Source organism: Colletes latitarsis, chromosome 4 (genome assembly GCF_051014445.1).
Source record: "Colletes latitarsis isolate SP2378_abdomen chromosome 4, iyColLati1, whole genome shotgun sequence".
NCBI lineage: Eukaryota > Metazoa > Arthropoda > Insecta > Hymenoptera > Colletidae > Colletes > Colletes latitarsis.
Genome location: NC_135137.1, coordinates 26618311 through 26635155, shown reverse-complemented (window position 1 = coordinate 26635155; position 16845 = coordinate 26618311). Strand labels below are relative to the sequence as shown.

The window sequence follows — 16845 nt, the reverse complement described above, 5'->3', positions numbered from 1 at the left end:
ATTGTGCAATTTCGATATGTTTTGAGAAATTTCAAACGAAGTTTAATACTCTTCTTCGATAATATTGGCTTCTCCTCTTAATGCTTCTAAACTCAGCTCTTTTAAGGGTTCTTCGTGCTTTTCGCTTCCTTATCTGTATCTTTGTGTCTTCCTTTAATAATTCTGCAACCACAGTGGCACTTGAAGCTTCATCAGATGTGACAAAATATATAATTCTTCGTTTGTCTTGCGCTGATAATTTTGTTGGTCTTCCTCCAACTTTTAATAATATACTTTTACAATGTTTGTTTCTTATTCTTTGCACTGTCGATTGATTAACGCAACGGTTTCCCGCGACTCGATGTGTTGACAAGCCGTCATTCAAAAGAGAAATGATTTTATTTTAAACAATTTGGAGAAATTGGATTTATATTTATTCCTACTTTTATTGCATATTTTCCCGTTCGACTAATTGTGAGCAACTGGAGTACTAAAATATAGAACAGCATATTGTAAACATTTGAAACTGCTAGATATAAACATATTCCTAACACATTCCATGTAAACAGTGTTTTTACAAGCTGGTGCAAAACCTAGTAAATCTATTCTTTTTTTATTGCCTAACGAGAAGACTTTTCTTATGTTACCCTTAACTGTAATAAAGATAATTATAATGTTTACTTTTTAATATTCCCCTATATTCCTAGCAATAAATAATGATTTATACAAAACTTGTTATTTGTTCAGTTATGCTCCTTACTGTGGATTATTCGGAGTAGCACGAGGGTCGTTCAATAAGTCCTTAGAAAATCCAAGTGTTGGCGCTCGTAGCATCGAAAATGATTTGTTGTTAGTAAGCATCATGACTCACTAAACAGCTGTCAAAGTCTCAGTTATATCCACCACATGGTTTCATTTTTCCAAAGTGTGGCTATTAAATAACGGAATTGACGCTGTAAAACATTTTACTTTGATTTCATGCATATTTACTTATTATATACTTATTAATATTATCAATATACACCCCTCCTTTATCCCTACAATGCTTCATGCGAATCTTCCATTGTTCGAAACAATGCTGGAAGTCTTCTGTCAGCTCCTTCAGGACGCGTGCTGCTTTTTCTTTCACAGCTTCAAGGGACTCAAATCTTGATTCTCTTAATCCTGATTTTACCTTAGAAAACAGATACTGGTATGATCCTGAAACGATCCAATCTATGCACTGGAAGAGCCCAAATTCACCGATAGCCAAAAAAGCTCGAATGAGCAAATCAAAATTCAAAGCAACCATGATTGTTTTTTTCTATATTCATGGGATTGTGTACCTTCACTGGGTTCCTGAAGGTCAAACTATTAATCAACATTACTACCTTCACGTTCTCGCTGAACTCCGTGAAAGAATAAGGAAAAAACGACCCGAATTGTGGAAGGACAAGTCATGGATTCTCCACCAAGACAATGCGCCGGCTCATTCCGCATTGTCTGTCAAGAGGTTTCTAGCCAAGTACAGCATTCCAGTGTTAGACCATCCGCCTTATTCGCCGGATCTTACGCCGTGCGACTTCTATCTGTTTCCTAAGATAAAATCTGCATTAAAAGGAACAAGATTTGAGTCCGTTGAAGCTGTGAAAGAAAAAACGGCACGCGTCCTGAAGGAGCTGACAGAAGAAGACTTCCAGCACTGTTTTGAACAATGGAAGATTCGTATGCAGCATTGTAGGAATAAAGGAGGGGTGTATATTGAAGGTGATAATAAGTAAATATGTATGAAATCAAAATAAAATGTTTTACAGCGGCAGTCCCGTTATTTAATAGTCACACCTTGTCGATCGAAGCAAGGAACTTCCTCTTCCATCAAAACAATGCATGGGTGCACACCTTTGCAGTTTCGATGGCCAAAATCATGGAATTAAAGTTCGAATTATTACAACATCCACCGTATTCATCGGATTTAGCCCTCAATGACTCTTTTTATTTCCAAACTTAAAAAAATGGCTTGGTGAACAACGGTTCACGTCGAACGAGGAGGTCACCGCCCCAAACAGGTGCCTATTTTGAGGACTTTCCGAAATCTTATTTTTTAAATGGCTTAAAAAAGTTGGAGAAACACTTGAAAAAGTGTATAGAGCTAAAAGGAGATTATGTTGAAAAATAACAAAAAAATCTAGCTAAAATAATTTCTTTTTCTATATTTTTCTAAGGACTTATTGAACGACTCTAGTATAAATATAGCAATAGAACGTTTACACTCGACAATTGCTGCGACACTGCAGATACACGACAGATGGCACGCTTAAATTTCAGAGGGTTAGTAACAAACTCTTGTTTTATAAATTTAGGGAAAACCAGGACGGTGCATTCCGACGCGGGCTGCAGCAGGACATTGCCGGTTGCTTCGTCCTGGAACGGGCAGGACGCGAATTGCAATGGCAATAACAATGGCGGTAATAACTTGGTGAAAAGGGAACCGCTGGCTTCGGTGCCCTGTCAGGTCGCCGAAGTCTCGACGTCCCTCCACGCGACAACCACCTCCGTGAAAATCGAGCCAGTCCCACCGAAATCGGAAAACGGTGAGTCATACGCAGCTTTCCCAAGTTTCTCGAATTACACATTTTCTATTCGTATCTTCGTCGTCTAAAACGGGTAACAAGTTGCGAATCTGTCTCTTTATATTGATATTCCACGATACGAAATTACTTCATCCTCAAATAATAACGTAGGTTTACTCTTTTCTACACAAACGAAACTATAGCGAACGATATCCTATAATGCTCTAAAACAGAAACACAATTTGGAGATTATAGTTTTTCAAGGTGTATTTAAGGCATACGTGTGCATGTGTATTTGTCAGAGTTGAGTGTTCTCGAATAAATCTTTACTCTAAAATGTTAACTGGCGAGATCCGCGCAGCACGTGGCCGTGGCACACCAAATGAATATTACATTTTATTAATTTGAACATAAAACTTATATTTCTGAATTTACATTTAAACACGTGCAACTCTAATCTAACATAACCTTGCACACAACGTTTCGCGGCAGAACACTCCAGAAGGGGGCGCACACGCGGTGATCCCCCGTATTTATACATGTCTGATCCCCACCAGGGATACCAACTGCTGAACTTGCAACTAGTGTTGGAATGCGGTGATTTTTATTCCAACATAAAACAACAATAAATGAAATCTTTATAGTGAAGGATGATCATTTATACTGAAATGAAGACTTTACTTTAAAACAACAATAAATGAAATTTTATTCATTATTCGTGTTTTTATCATTGTCTCGAATGAACGAAATTCGTTTTATGACAGTGTCAAACGGATATGAATTTCTGCTAATATTACATTCGAACAGTGCATTTGGTGGTTAAAATTTTGTCGTTGAATCAAGACAAGATGAAGAATGTTAGTAAAAACATTTTGTATTGATAATTTGCATTAGTAAATTAGGCTACGTACAGACATCCGACCAAACAGTGCTGTACGTAGGAAAAACATTACATGGGACTAAATTTATTTAAAAATTACTCAAATATTTATTTAATAACTTTATCAAGGTGAGAATTTTTGTGGGGCTAATTACTGTGGCTTTTACATCGTGATCGTAATTACGTTTACAGTAAAATAATTTTAGGATGATTCCAACCACGATATAAAAACTATATTAATTGATAGAAAAAGAATGTAGCCTGTGATAAACTTGTTAAATCTACATTTGGGAATATTTTAATTTTGGTTGCATTTTTCTTACGATTACCACTGTTCCCCTATCACAAGAAGCTCATATGCTAATATCCTTGTATAGGATAAACAAAATTAGTAATATTCTTGAATCAATATCACCGCAATAAAAAAAATATCCAAATAATTTAATAAATATTATTTCTCTGATATTAACGACAATAAAGTGAGAAGGTTTATGATGCCCTGTAACAGTCAAATTTTATAGATATTACATGTAAATATCAGTAATATTAAATTAAAAAATATAGATATCACTAATATTACATCACATATCGAAATCTAAGTTTACATTATTTATAATTTACAAAGTATCAAAGCTAACGGATAAATAATAATAATCATTCGCGTCAAGTTTGGTCCGATTATCATGTTTCAAGGTTAACCATTTCAGGATTAAAAAATCGCGTCTAATTAATTACACGGGTTATTCATAATGTTCTTATCTATTTTAGCTATTGGCAGAGAAATTATATCGAATTCAGTTAATAAAATGACAAAGTAGTGACATTTATTGACAGATTGGATTTCGACCTGACACCCGTCAATATCTCTGGGCAGCACAAAAACTTTATAACATTTTTTAATACGTTTCGAAGCATTTGCAGAGCTTCCTGCTCATTCGCGTAAGTTTTTTACCCTCGAAACCTTCGTCTAATACACGTAGGATTCGATAGAGATACAAATAAGTTCGTCAGGGATTAAATCTGACGATCTACTTAGCTAAATCATGCCTGTTGTCTTATCAATTTTTTCTCTAAACTTATCGCTAATTTCAATGTATTTATGTCATTGTATTTATTCTGTGACTACTATCGCTCGCTTCCCTGTATTAATTCTTAGTTTGCTGTGCAATATTGATAAAATTTGAATTGTTCCATCAGTCATGAAAAAGAGTCAATGAATAGAAATTTTACAGACATCCTGTATGTACTGTTTAAAATAATTAGTGAATCTAACGAAATAACTTTGTGGCTTAGCAAGGTGTACAGTGCTTTAAAGTTTTCGATAAATTATGCAAAGCATTCCGGAAATAGGTGATCGACCTTTACGAGCATATTCTACTTATCGTAAAGATGAAAAAGAGTCACGAATACTGCCCCGGAAACGCTTCCTTTACTGAGTTCGTAACCACTTTGATACATAGCAGAGTTTTACAAGAACGTCTGCCAAGTTTCGAGTTTTAAGTACTGCTATCGTTTTCCTTCTGTTAGGAGTAACCTATAATAGTAATTGTAATTGGTGTCGATGTACGTAATGAAATTTACGCAAAATGCTGTGGTAACTTTTCTTACTCTAGTATCATTGATGTATAAAAGTTTACATACCGTTACTGGATCTCACTATCAGCATTCCGTGTAATTTATGGGTTAGCATTATTGGACACCATCTTGTTGCTTTGAATTTTTTCCACCTACACTAATTGGCAATTATAGATAGCTATTGGATAGTTGACTCCATACATCATTAGAAAACGTTCCGCTGCAGGTACGCAATCAAATGTGATTCATGCATAATGCAGCCCTTGCACACTTTATTCGTACTGCTCTTATCTTTGCAAAACGAAAACTCAGTCGCCTGATTTTAAATAAAAGATAAACAACCGAGTTATTGAATATTAAAAATAGCTTCATCCAAATAGTGGCAAACGTCTATTTTTCAACTATTATTTGCATATTTTAAATTTTAGAAGACAATTATCCTTCCTTTTGCTAACAAATCGAATAATAAAATGGACAGAATTATTGTTGCTTTCAGAGCAATACAGAAAATGTATTTTAATTCCTTAATGTTTTGATTTGATAATAATAATCATGCAGGCTCTATTCAAGAGAATGTATAAAACTAAAAGCATAAAAATATTGGTAATGACTAATATATTACAACGATAATATAATTAATTATAAAAAAATTACAAAAGTGTTTGGGCACAGGAAATAAAGATGTAACAATAACTTGAGAAAGGAAAAGTAAAATGAGTTATAATACTAGGGAGCACTTATTTATGAAAGAAAAGATCAAATTATTTTTATTTTATTTTTGTCTAATTTTGTTTTACTATAAAGAAGTATTGGAGTATGTGTCGATAAATATTTAATTTTTAAGATATCTTATACATGAAAAAAACACATTCAAGCTTCAAAGTTAGAGCTAAATACAATAGTATAATAAAAATCTGAAGTTAAAGTATTTTTTAAAGTAATCATTGTTCGACCCAATTATTTCAATATTTTTTGGTAGAGAATAAAAAGACGCATCGATTGGTGCATAGAAGAGCATATAGTTCGATTTAAAAAAATAGAAGGTGACTTCGAAATCATTAAAATGCCTCCATTTAAGGAGAAGACACATGAGGTGATACATTACTTAAATGAAACCATTTAATTTTTCTCTTAATGTAATTTCTATCTGTTTTCGATTATCTTTAACGCTGTGATTCGATCCAGTTGTAGAACACCCTCTATACGTATACGTCTCTCTAACCAGTATTGTTTTACTTGAATTACCAATAAATCTAAGGCTCTTTTTAATTTTCAAGCATCTCCTATATTTTTAATTTCATTTTTAAGTTCATTCGATGGTTTATTTTCTCAGCTGCTGCTGAACATAACAGAAAAAGGCACTGTTGTCAGACAAAATTTGTTTCTTCTCCTAATCTTTTGTACTTCACGTTGTTTTAAAGTGTTCTGGTTATAAAATTTTATTTTTAAAGATACGCGTATGAATACTGGTCTATTTTGATTCATGTGTCAGTAATGCTTTAACAGAAAATTACGAAGCTTGGTGAGTTTTATACATACATATGTATATCATGTATATATAGCGTTGATGCCATTTTGAATTTATAATTTCAACAAAATTTTGTTTGTATGAATGTATAAACATATATATGTTGAACACTGTTTTGCATTATTTTTTAAGAACAGTTTATTAGAAAACCATGAAATTTGATAAGATGATTTATATATTGATCATAAATGTCATTCAATTAGAACAAATATGAATTCTTTAATTTTTTGCATTTCTAGAAAAATAAATTTTAGAATAGAAAAATACACAAATGTTTATAGAAGTTTCGAAAGTAAAGAATGAAATTATCCCTTTTTCATAGCGATCTCAAAATGTTTGGATTTAATTTATGACTATTGAAAACAAGAAAATTTGATATGTTTGAAACTAATAATAGAAAGTTCTGGAACAATGTTGTCAAATTCTTCTTTCGTTTCCAAAAATTTCTAGGAAAAAGTGGATGAAAAGTTGTTTTAGAAATCATGAGTCGTGATTAACAATTGGAAATCAAGTTCTGTTATTTGCTATCCCTATTTGAGATTAATAATCAAAATTAACGCCTAGACAGACGATATTTAATACAGGTGGCATATTAACTCCATCCTATACTACTCAATTTAAATAATCAAATTGAAAAAGGTGAAAATAACTGTAAAGGGAATTTTTATGGGTTATTTTGCTAATTTCCATGTAGAGTTTGTGAAATACGAGAAAAATTTGACTTTTTCTCCATTATTGACGCAATCAAATTTTGCAACATTTAATTTAATTGAAAATGTTTCGACTTTAGTTTGAGTCATCAAAAAAATACAAAGACATATGGTATAAGAAATTAAAGGTAAATTAAAAATTAAACAATCCACTCTACGAATATTACTGTGAGAATGTTAACGATAAGTAGTAGTATAAAAAAAATACTTTTTCGTGTGAAAAAATTTCTCTATCATATAACTTTTATATTATACATATAATTTTTATTTCTTTAATTTGGAGATAACTCGAACTCCAGTCTTAAATTTTTAAGTATTAATCTTAATTTTTAAAAATTTGCTTACGTCAAGACTGAATAAAAAGTAAAATTTTACAAAAGGCAATAAGCGTCACGTAACATAGGACAGGTTACATACTCATTTTATAATGTCTACATTAAGTTTTTAATTTTCATCTTTTACAGAATATCCCTTTTGTCCTCCTAGATTGTCGAAATTGTCCACTGTGCGCAATTTTAACAGGAATTCTTGGCGCGTGTAGTTGCAGTCAAATAGTAGTACATAAATCCTCCTCAAACAAATTCTTCATTCTCTGGGATTGTTACTTGAACAAATGTAGGTACATAATTCACAAACTTTTTGCTAGGTTAGATACTTAGAATTTTATAACAATCATATAGAAACATTGACGATCTGAAGGTCTTGTATAGAATAAATAACATGTATTGGTAAAGTATAATAAATTAGAATGACTGATAAGCTAATGAATACGTTCTTTTTGGTAGAATTTTAATATAATAAATGAAACACAGTACACAGATGATATCTTCTGAATATCTTCAACTTGGCAAAAAATATTAAAAAAAAAAAAAAAAAAAAAAATAAGAAAGTGCAAAATTTTTTGGAATCTCTGTATTACGAAATACTGTCGTGATAATCTGAATTTTGCTCGCCATCGGTGCAACGATCGTTAAGGGTTAAATATACTTGGTTACTAATATTCGAAGAATTTGTGGATCATTAATAATGCCAGACAGGAGGCTGTCCGCGTTGACGTTAATTAGTTAGAAGATAAATATAAAATGCAAACGAAGTAACACAACATATTGCAAAGGCAACATCTTTACAATGAGCGATTATATCTGCAGGAAATTTTAGTTAACAACGCTGAAACTTTCAAACTTTGGAGAATAACATGTCTCGTTGAAACAAGTTCGTTAGAAATGCAAATAGAACCCAACAGAATTTGCAACGTCGGTATTAATCCGAATTTAAATCGTTAATAAAGAAAGAAATAACTGTATTTTTAATTCTAAAAGAGATTCAAAAATCGTAGTAGACTTTCGTTAAAAAATTATTGTAAACTTTACACACTTACAGTAGAAGTAACAATATTTATCACACTATTGATTTATTTATTTCTATGATTATGAGTATATCATAACTAATTGTCAATAGGAAGGTACAATTTAAGAACCTATAATGTAAGCTCATATAAAGAATTTTAATATACAGAGTGTTCGGCCACCCTTAGGAAAAATTATAATGGGAAATTCTAGAGACCAAAATAAGTCGAAAATCAAGAATATCAATTTGTCGATCGAAGCTTCGTTAAAAAGTTATTAACGTTTAAAGTTCCGCCTGTCGAACGGCAATCTGTGAATAGCTGCGTACGCGTGATAGTGGTTCTCAGTCAGAAAACTGTAAGGCTGTCGATACGTCAGTAAGTAGAGTTTCTCATGCTGAGTGAGAACCACTATCGCATGCGGGTAGCTGCACGCAGATTTCCGTTCTACAAGCGCAACTGTAAACGTTAATAACTTTTTAACGAAGCCTCAATCAAAAAATTGTTATTCTTGATTTTCATCTTATTTTGGCCTCTCAAATCTCCCATTAAATTTTTCCCCAGGGATGGCCAAACACCCTGTATTTACATAAGCATGATTTGACTATGTCTGAATGGATTATGAAACATGATAACGTAAACAAGTATTGTTTTATTTTAAACATAGAAGAGTCCTGTATTTCCATGTAGATCGTGAATTCCGAGATTGTAACAATACATATTTCTCTTATGCATCAGAGACGGTTAGTATTGAAAACAGAAGTATTTTTTACAAATCATTACTACATACGTAAACATTGCTAATGACTTTATCTCTTCTGTATTCTCATTCATAGTACAGTTGACCTTTGCTGATATTTGCCATTTTTTCCCTCAATCTCCTTGTCATTAAACGTTTATACCTAAGACTAATCAAACTTATTCTTGATATTTATTATTTTGGTTATAATTTCATTTTTCAATCGAAGGACATGTGTTACAAAATAGCACAAAAAAACTGTAAAACTCTACTTTGCTACACGTGGTATTGAAAAGGTTCTCTTTTAGATATTAAAAGGGAGATTAAGAGTTAATCGTAATAATACAAATAAATTAGCGTTTGTCATCGACATGAAAACTTAAAATAGAACATGTATTCCTTTTTAGTTTATTGTCGAAGTTAGTTTGCTTTAATCATCTTACAAACAAGGTGAGCGAGGGAACTCCAAACTTGTTAATTCCTTGCGCCAATTAACGTGTCAATTTCAATCTCTACTCCAAACCGTGATCAGGCAAAGATTAACTCTTTCGGACAAGAGGCAATCAACTGGTCCCGTTCCTAGTCGGTTCTTAATATCTCCACCTTCTCGAATTTCCGTTTTATCCGACCACCGTGCAGACAGAACCGCTTCCGGGTCACGTTTTATCGCGTCTATACTTTTTTAATTGTCACCATTGCGGTTCGAAGTGCAAATTTTACTTTGTCGATTCTCTTCGCGCTATTATCATCGAACGACCTTTACGAACACGCGTTCCCACTTGAAATTCTTGATTTTTTTTAACTATCCAAATACCAGAGTTGAGCAAATTTTAAAATAATAGTTAGAATTGTTCTTCAAAAATCAGAATTATGAGTTCAGTGATGTGGATTCTCGATTCATATCTCTGTTAGGCTTGATCGTATTGCAAGCAAAAGTGAAAAACACTGAGAATGAGTGAAATAGAGAGAAATGTTCAACGTTTGTTCATTCTCAGTAATAATGGGAAACAGAATGTATCAGAAACTTTGATCATTTGAAAATATCGATTTTGTTACAGTGCAGATGATTTATTATAGAATAGCAATATTCCAATTTACTTTCACTATGTAAAATTAAAAGAAACGAGTAGATAATATTTAAAAATTTTTTTAATTTATTTGCGGTAGTCACAGATGCAACTTCCGGAATTATAACTAACACATTCGCAATGAACCTACATTTCACACATGAAAAAGTGTAATCACTCTTCTATTCTTTTGTTTTCACTGCACTTCAAATTCTAGAAAAGCATTGTTACGTTTTGGAATATTTCATATTATATTACCTTCGGTATTCCTAATTAATATAAAACTTAAAATATCATCTCACATTTTGTATTCTTGAAATGATCGCAAAATTGACAGGAAACCATAGAAATAATATGCAAACAAATTTTGACTTACTTTAATCGTGATTACAATGATTGAATACTTGATAAGTTTTTGCAAATTAAAGTTTTTTTATTCTAAAAATTCAATCGAAAATGTTAGGATTACGATTTTTTTATAATAATTAATATTTGCATCAATGGCCAGGTGTTGAGACATTATTTGTTCTGGTCAGTTATTGATACATTCAGTATAATTTTATTCGATCAAAACAAATTTCTGCATTTCAGTAATATAAAAATCTTGAGTTTCCTTTGCGAAACATTAGGTAAAGGCTATTTTGATATACAGGGTGTTCGGCCACCCCTCGGAAAAATTTTAATGGGAAATTCTAGAGGCCAAAATAAGACGAAAATAAAGAATACCAATTTGTCGATGGAGGCTTCGTTAAAAAGTTATTAATAATTAAATTCAAAAATTTCAAATCGTTCTGGAAAAATTATTTTCGGTTGCGGGGGTCAATTACAATCATTTTTGGTCATTAGACACACCCTCGAAATACTACCCACTTTCGAGAAAAAAAATTCGAAATGGTGTGAAATTTTTCGACGGAAAAAAAAAATTTCAAATCGTTTTGGAAAAATTATTTTTAGTTGCAGGGGTCAATTGTAAGCATTTTTGGTCAAAATTTTTTGGAATTTTTTGGAGAAAAAATTCCTTACCGATAATATAATTTCTGGCCAGAAATGTCTGCCCGAATTTTCATGCGAGTCTTTAAAACGTCATAACTTCTGAACGGATTGGACGATTTTAATGTTTAAAAAAGCAAACTACGCGTATTTTGGTGGGGAATATATACAAATCGCAAAAATATTCGAAAAGTTGGTCCTTGACCCCGCAAAATGAGAAAAACTCCATAAAAATGGTCCAATTTTCAAACAGCCATAACTCGTACAATAGTGAATATATTTCAATGAAACTTTTTTCTGAAGTAGAGCTCATGAATACCTACAGAAAAGTATTAGACAACTTTTCTGTAGGGCGTCAAACAAAATTACTAAAAATGAAAAAGTAATTTTTAAGAAAAATCGATAGGGGGTAGGTGCCTAAATTTTTCAACAAAAAAAAAATTTTTTTAATTAATTCTAAAAAAATTATTTTTGGTTGCGGGGGTCAATTACAATCATTTTTGGTGAATAGACATATCCCTGAAATCCTGGGCATTTTCGAGAAAAAAATTCAGTACGAGCGGAACTTTAAACGTTAATAACTTTTTAACGAAGTCTCAATCAACAAATTAGTATTCTTGATTTTCGTCTTATTTTGGCCTCTAAGATCTCCCATTAAAATTTTTCCCAGGTGTGGCGGAACACACTGTATACTATAAATATAATAAATATAATGTATTCTATAAACTTGAGGCCTTGCAAAATCAGAAAAATTCAAGAGTAGTAATGCCAACAAATTTTATTCTTGGAAACTATTTTCGACTTTTCATTAGATTTGGTAAAGCAGCGACTTTATTTTACACCGCGAGCACAAATTTGAAACTGTAACGCAATTCCGGCAACACAGTTTTGCTTCTTTTGAAACCAGAATGACCTTCACCGTTGTTAAATTGCGAAATACGTTTTTGGCATAGAGAGAAATGTAGTAGATATATAAGAACACAAAAGGAAAAAGAGAAATAGCATGTCGAGACAAATGAACTAGCTAAAGCACGCAGGTTGAAAAGGATGGTGTCCATTGATTACTGCACGAAACTAAATGAAAGTAAACGAAGAATAGTAGAAAAAGCAAATGTAGTGAAAAGAAGAAAAAAAAGTGAAAATAAACAACGTATATATGTTCACATAAATTTATATCATTTAAGTTTTGCTATTATATGGATGAATAACTTCAAAATGGAATGTTTGACTAACTGGTTAGGTACTAGGAATATTCCAGTGAATCGAAAGAATATATTATATTACCGTATTACATCATATGTATATGTTGGGATTGTGTTTGGTTCATTCTAAACAATTCTAAACAACTCATTATTATTTCAATACATTTATTTCTATTTTAACAATGAACGTACATAGGTATTTCTACACGTGTTTCCTCACAACGCCATTACACACTAGCGGTCACTCTACCATGGGATTCCCCCTAATATTCCCCGTTCCAACGCTACCAACTACAATCAGTAAAAATAACTATGCAATATACATACGATACATAATTATGTATATTACGTATTATATAATTAATACGTATGTACATGTAATTATATGTAATATAATACGTCTGCATTGTATTGCAACTTACAATTAGTTTATACGGTGTGACGTGGGAAAAAAGGAATCTTTTCATTCCATAATTTTAATCCAATATATCTACATAGTACACAGAGAAAGATAAGATATGTCTGGTCATTATTTCCAATAATGATTTTTAGGTATATTTATTGAAATTTACACAACTTTAATAAATAATCTTCTGTGTATGATTAATTTTATGAAATACTGATTCTTAACCCTAATCCTACCGAGCTTCTTTATTGACATATACTGTCACGTTATAATTTTAGAATACATGTGTCGTTTTTTTTATTATTGTTATCGATAAAACATGTTTTACTGTTTACTGTACATTTATTGAACATCACATAAAACCATAAATTTTGTAAACAAAGGAAGTAAAAGTATTACAGAATGACATTTTATTATGTATAATTGTTTGACTTTATAATCGGTACATTTTCACTTATTTTTTGCAAATAATTGATTTCCCTAAGTATTTGTTACAAATGTTATAACCACAGATAGAAGGCCAGAGATGAGAAATTTGTATATAGATACAAATTTCGAATAATAAATAATAGATAGACAGTAAAGTGTAATAAATAATAGACAGTAAAAGTGTATCTCTCTCTCTTTTTCTTAAACGGAACAAACTCTATTTATTTCCTAGTTTTCTCTAATTGATACACTCTATACCTTATCCATACATTTTGATTTGTTGATAACCATTCCTAACAAGTCCAATAAATGTTAATTATTTATAGCTAACCGTATGATATATCATTGTTCATAACAAATAGCAATGATTGTATGGCATTGTTCATTGCAAATAACCAATTTAAATTTTGAGTTAATAATGAACATCAAAGATTTTGCTTAGTTTCGCAGAAATGCTTTATCCATTTTGTTTTTTATTACATAGAAGGATGTAACGATATTTATTTTCAGAACAAATATCAGCTATTTAAATATCAGGCGAAATTTCAGTAAATAAAATATTTTTAGTTCAATAATCTGAAGCATAAAATGAAATATTTTCACTTTATATTTCAAATACGTATTTTAAATATTTCTTGTCAATGAATATAAATTGGAACTTCCAACTGACATTCTGATCATCGCGGATGACGGAGTCGGCAAATTATATTTATAAAATAATTGTTTCATATGTTTATATTTCGTAATATTTATAACTTGTGAATCAATATCGCCTAAATATTCCAGCAGTTCTAATTACTGTTGTTGTGGGCAACGTTATCTATAGGTTTCTTCACGAAGTAAAAATAATCATTTATTTTTATTTCTTGTATTCCGCTTTACGAAAATGATTGAATTGATTTAATTATTATCTGTTTTAAACTACGCGATACTGTTTCTTTAATATAATTAAGTACTTTGATTTCTCTTACATTTTTAGGAATCCATCATAATATTTATCGCGATTTTATAAATAAACTTGATATCAAATAATAATGAATTAAAATAAATTAAATATTTAATAAATAAAGCCTCACTGTTTACAGTATTTTTCAAATAAAGTACTATCGTAAAAACTTATTGCAACAAACAAAATATTTTACTTTCATAGTTACACGCAAAATTTAAAATTAATTAGACTATTTACTATTTGAAATAGTATTTTACCTAACTCTGAGCGATACTGATACTTTAATTATAATATAATTATGGTTCACGCTTTATGATTTTATCGCAGCGGTTCTTTAATTTCTGTCTGTCACGGGTTCCTTTTAAATAATTTTTTGTTGTCGCGGACCTCCAAAGCTTCACTCAAGATTTAAAGTGAATGTTTTACATTTGAATCATATGATATAAACAAAGAAAATTACAGACATTTTACGTAATTTCTACGTGTGAAAAATAACATTAATAACAAATTCCTATTTGTAACAAAGACTTCAATTACTAAGTCTTTTCAAATATCATTTCGCGAATCATTAAAAACTTAACGCGGTTCACTTTCATTGAGTCGTGGATCACAGGTTGAGAAACACTGCTGTACCGAAAAAACAAACAGTTGTTTCATCTTAATATATCAGAAATAACGTCCATCAGATATCGTGAACGTTAATGATTAAAATGCAAGTGTAATCAAGGTTAATAAATAATATATTTTTTCTGTACACAAATAATCTTAAAACACATATTCTGTGACTATTTCTTGATTATTGCACATCCTGCAAATACTTTACTTTTAATAGTCTATTAAGTGAAGAAGTAAGGATTATAAATGCTGTATACTTGTACTATAACTTCTGTTATCGCATTAAATGTCTATTACACTTGTATGTTTGCTACTCGCGGCCATCGAACTTATCGTTCAGAGAACTCAATAACTTCTCAGTCGTATTCAATGATATCTTCATTACGTTCCTTCGAAGAAGATAGTCTTTAATTAGTGGTAGACTAATAACAGTATCATTTGAAATTGTAGCATCAAATATCTTGGCTTATCTTTATTAGCCAGTCATCTTATTTACCACGTGTACTGAAACATGTTTGGATTACTATTATAACTTCAAAAAATAAATAAACAAATTTTATCGAACTTAATAGTGAATTACGTTTCTTATCATTTATAAGTAATTATTATCAGTTTATTATCCATAAGTTATCTTCGTGAACTATTCCAAGATGACTAGAATAATCGATACGAATGAAAAAGAAATTTGTTTTTATTTGTTAAAAAAAACTGTTTGAAGAATGGATTTGTTAGCAAAGCAAAATAAATGCAATAAAATCGTCTGGTCGTAAGGAAATAAAATTGAAAAAATAAAAAATGTAAAACATTTATTTCAGGTAGCATAGAAAATATAAAATTTTATTTTCATAGGTCATCATTTCATGATGAACACTCGTTAAATAGTGATAAGTTGACTACAACAAAATATCTTTCGCAAAACTATGTTTGTAAATTTATATCCACAGAAGAGATTACAGAAAGTCTTATTAATTTGATTAGGTTTTTTTGTATTAAAATTAAAACTATTTTCTTATATTTCTATTAAGAAAAAATGTTTCCAAATTCGTAGTGAAAGCTAATGTTGTTGAGCCGTTCATAATTTCGCGGCAATAAGCACGCGGCCAAATGGCGCCACCTATAATAAGGCTGAAGATTGTGCGGGGATTCCCGTGGCTTTTTTGTTCGAGCCGCATGGTTGGTATCGCATACTGTAATTTATTTAACTATGTAATATATAAAGAATAATTAAAGTGGTTATGTTTAATATTTAAATATTGTCTACATATAGTTATTTACTCAGTTCCTATGCAAGGAGACCTGATATTTTTCAACAAATGTATTTATTTTTTATGTAATATTACGAGTACTAAAGTCTAAAATAGCAATCCTTTTATAAGCAGGTATATAAAATAAGTTCATTACTATACATTAGAGTGGAGTTAAAAAATCAGAGTTTTAATTTTGAAATGCAACGGCTATCCAAACGGTGGATCTTGACTTTTTGTACGACACTACAAATTTTGTTATAATTTCGATAATATCTTAAGCTCTTTACCAAGCTTTAAACGTTTGAGATTTTCAAATAAATTAACCAATAATTAATAAATTAACCAATAGTTCCGTTAACGTATGTTTCTCTATCTTTGGAAGTTTGAATACTCAATATGGTTAAGAAATAAAGTTTTATATCGATTTTTATTAAATAGAAGTTTTCCATATAATTGAACGAAGGTGCTCTTCGCCAGCATTTGTAACTCTGAATTTGTTTATTTTAAATATGATGCAATGTGAAATTCACAGTTTTTAGATCGAGTGTGTTATGTTTTTCTTAGGCAATACGCATATCTGTATCTGTTAATTGCATATTGCATTCACCTAAGTAGTGTTAACTAGTTTAAATTAT

General features: G+C 30.8%; 1 protein-coding gene and 1 long non-coding RNA gene across 9 annotated transcripts in view; one reads left to right on the top strand and one right to left on the bottom strand.

The window, feature by feature from the left end:
- The window catches only part of LOC143341159 (uncharacterized), a 618628-nt gene that overhangs the window by 92217 nt on the left and 509566 nt on the right, over positions 1 to 16845 (bottom strand). The window lies entirely within an intron of this gene.
- Wge (BAH domain and coiled-coil containing protein winged eye) overlaps positions 1 to 16845 on the top strand; it is a 646012-nt gene that overhangs the window by 513477 nt on the left and 115690 nt on the right. For 7 of the 8 annotated variants that reach the window (XM_076763823.1, XM_076763824.1, XM_076763820.1 and 4 more), the window contains one exon: positions 2319 to 2549. The exons of the other annotated variant lie outside the window; for it this stretch is intronic. In XM_076763823.1, coding sequence (XP_076619938.1) covers positions 2319 to 2549 — 231 coding nt within the window. The remainder of the gene's footprint in view (positions 1 to 2318; positions 2550 to 16845) is intronic. 8 annotated transcript variants of the gene reach the window in all.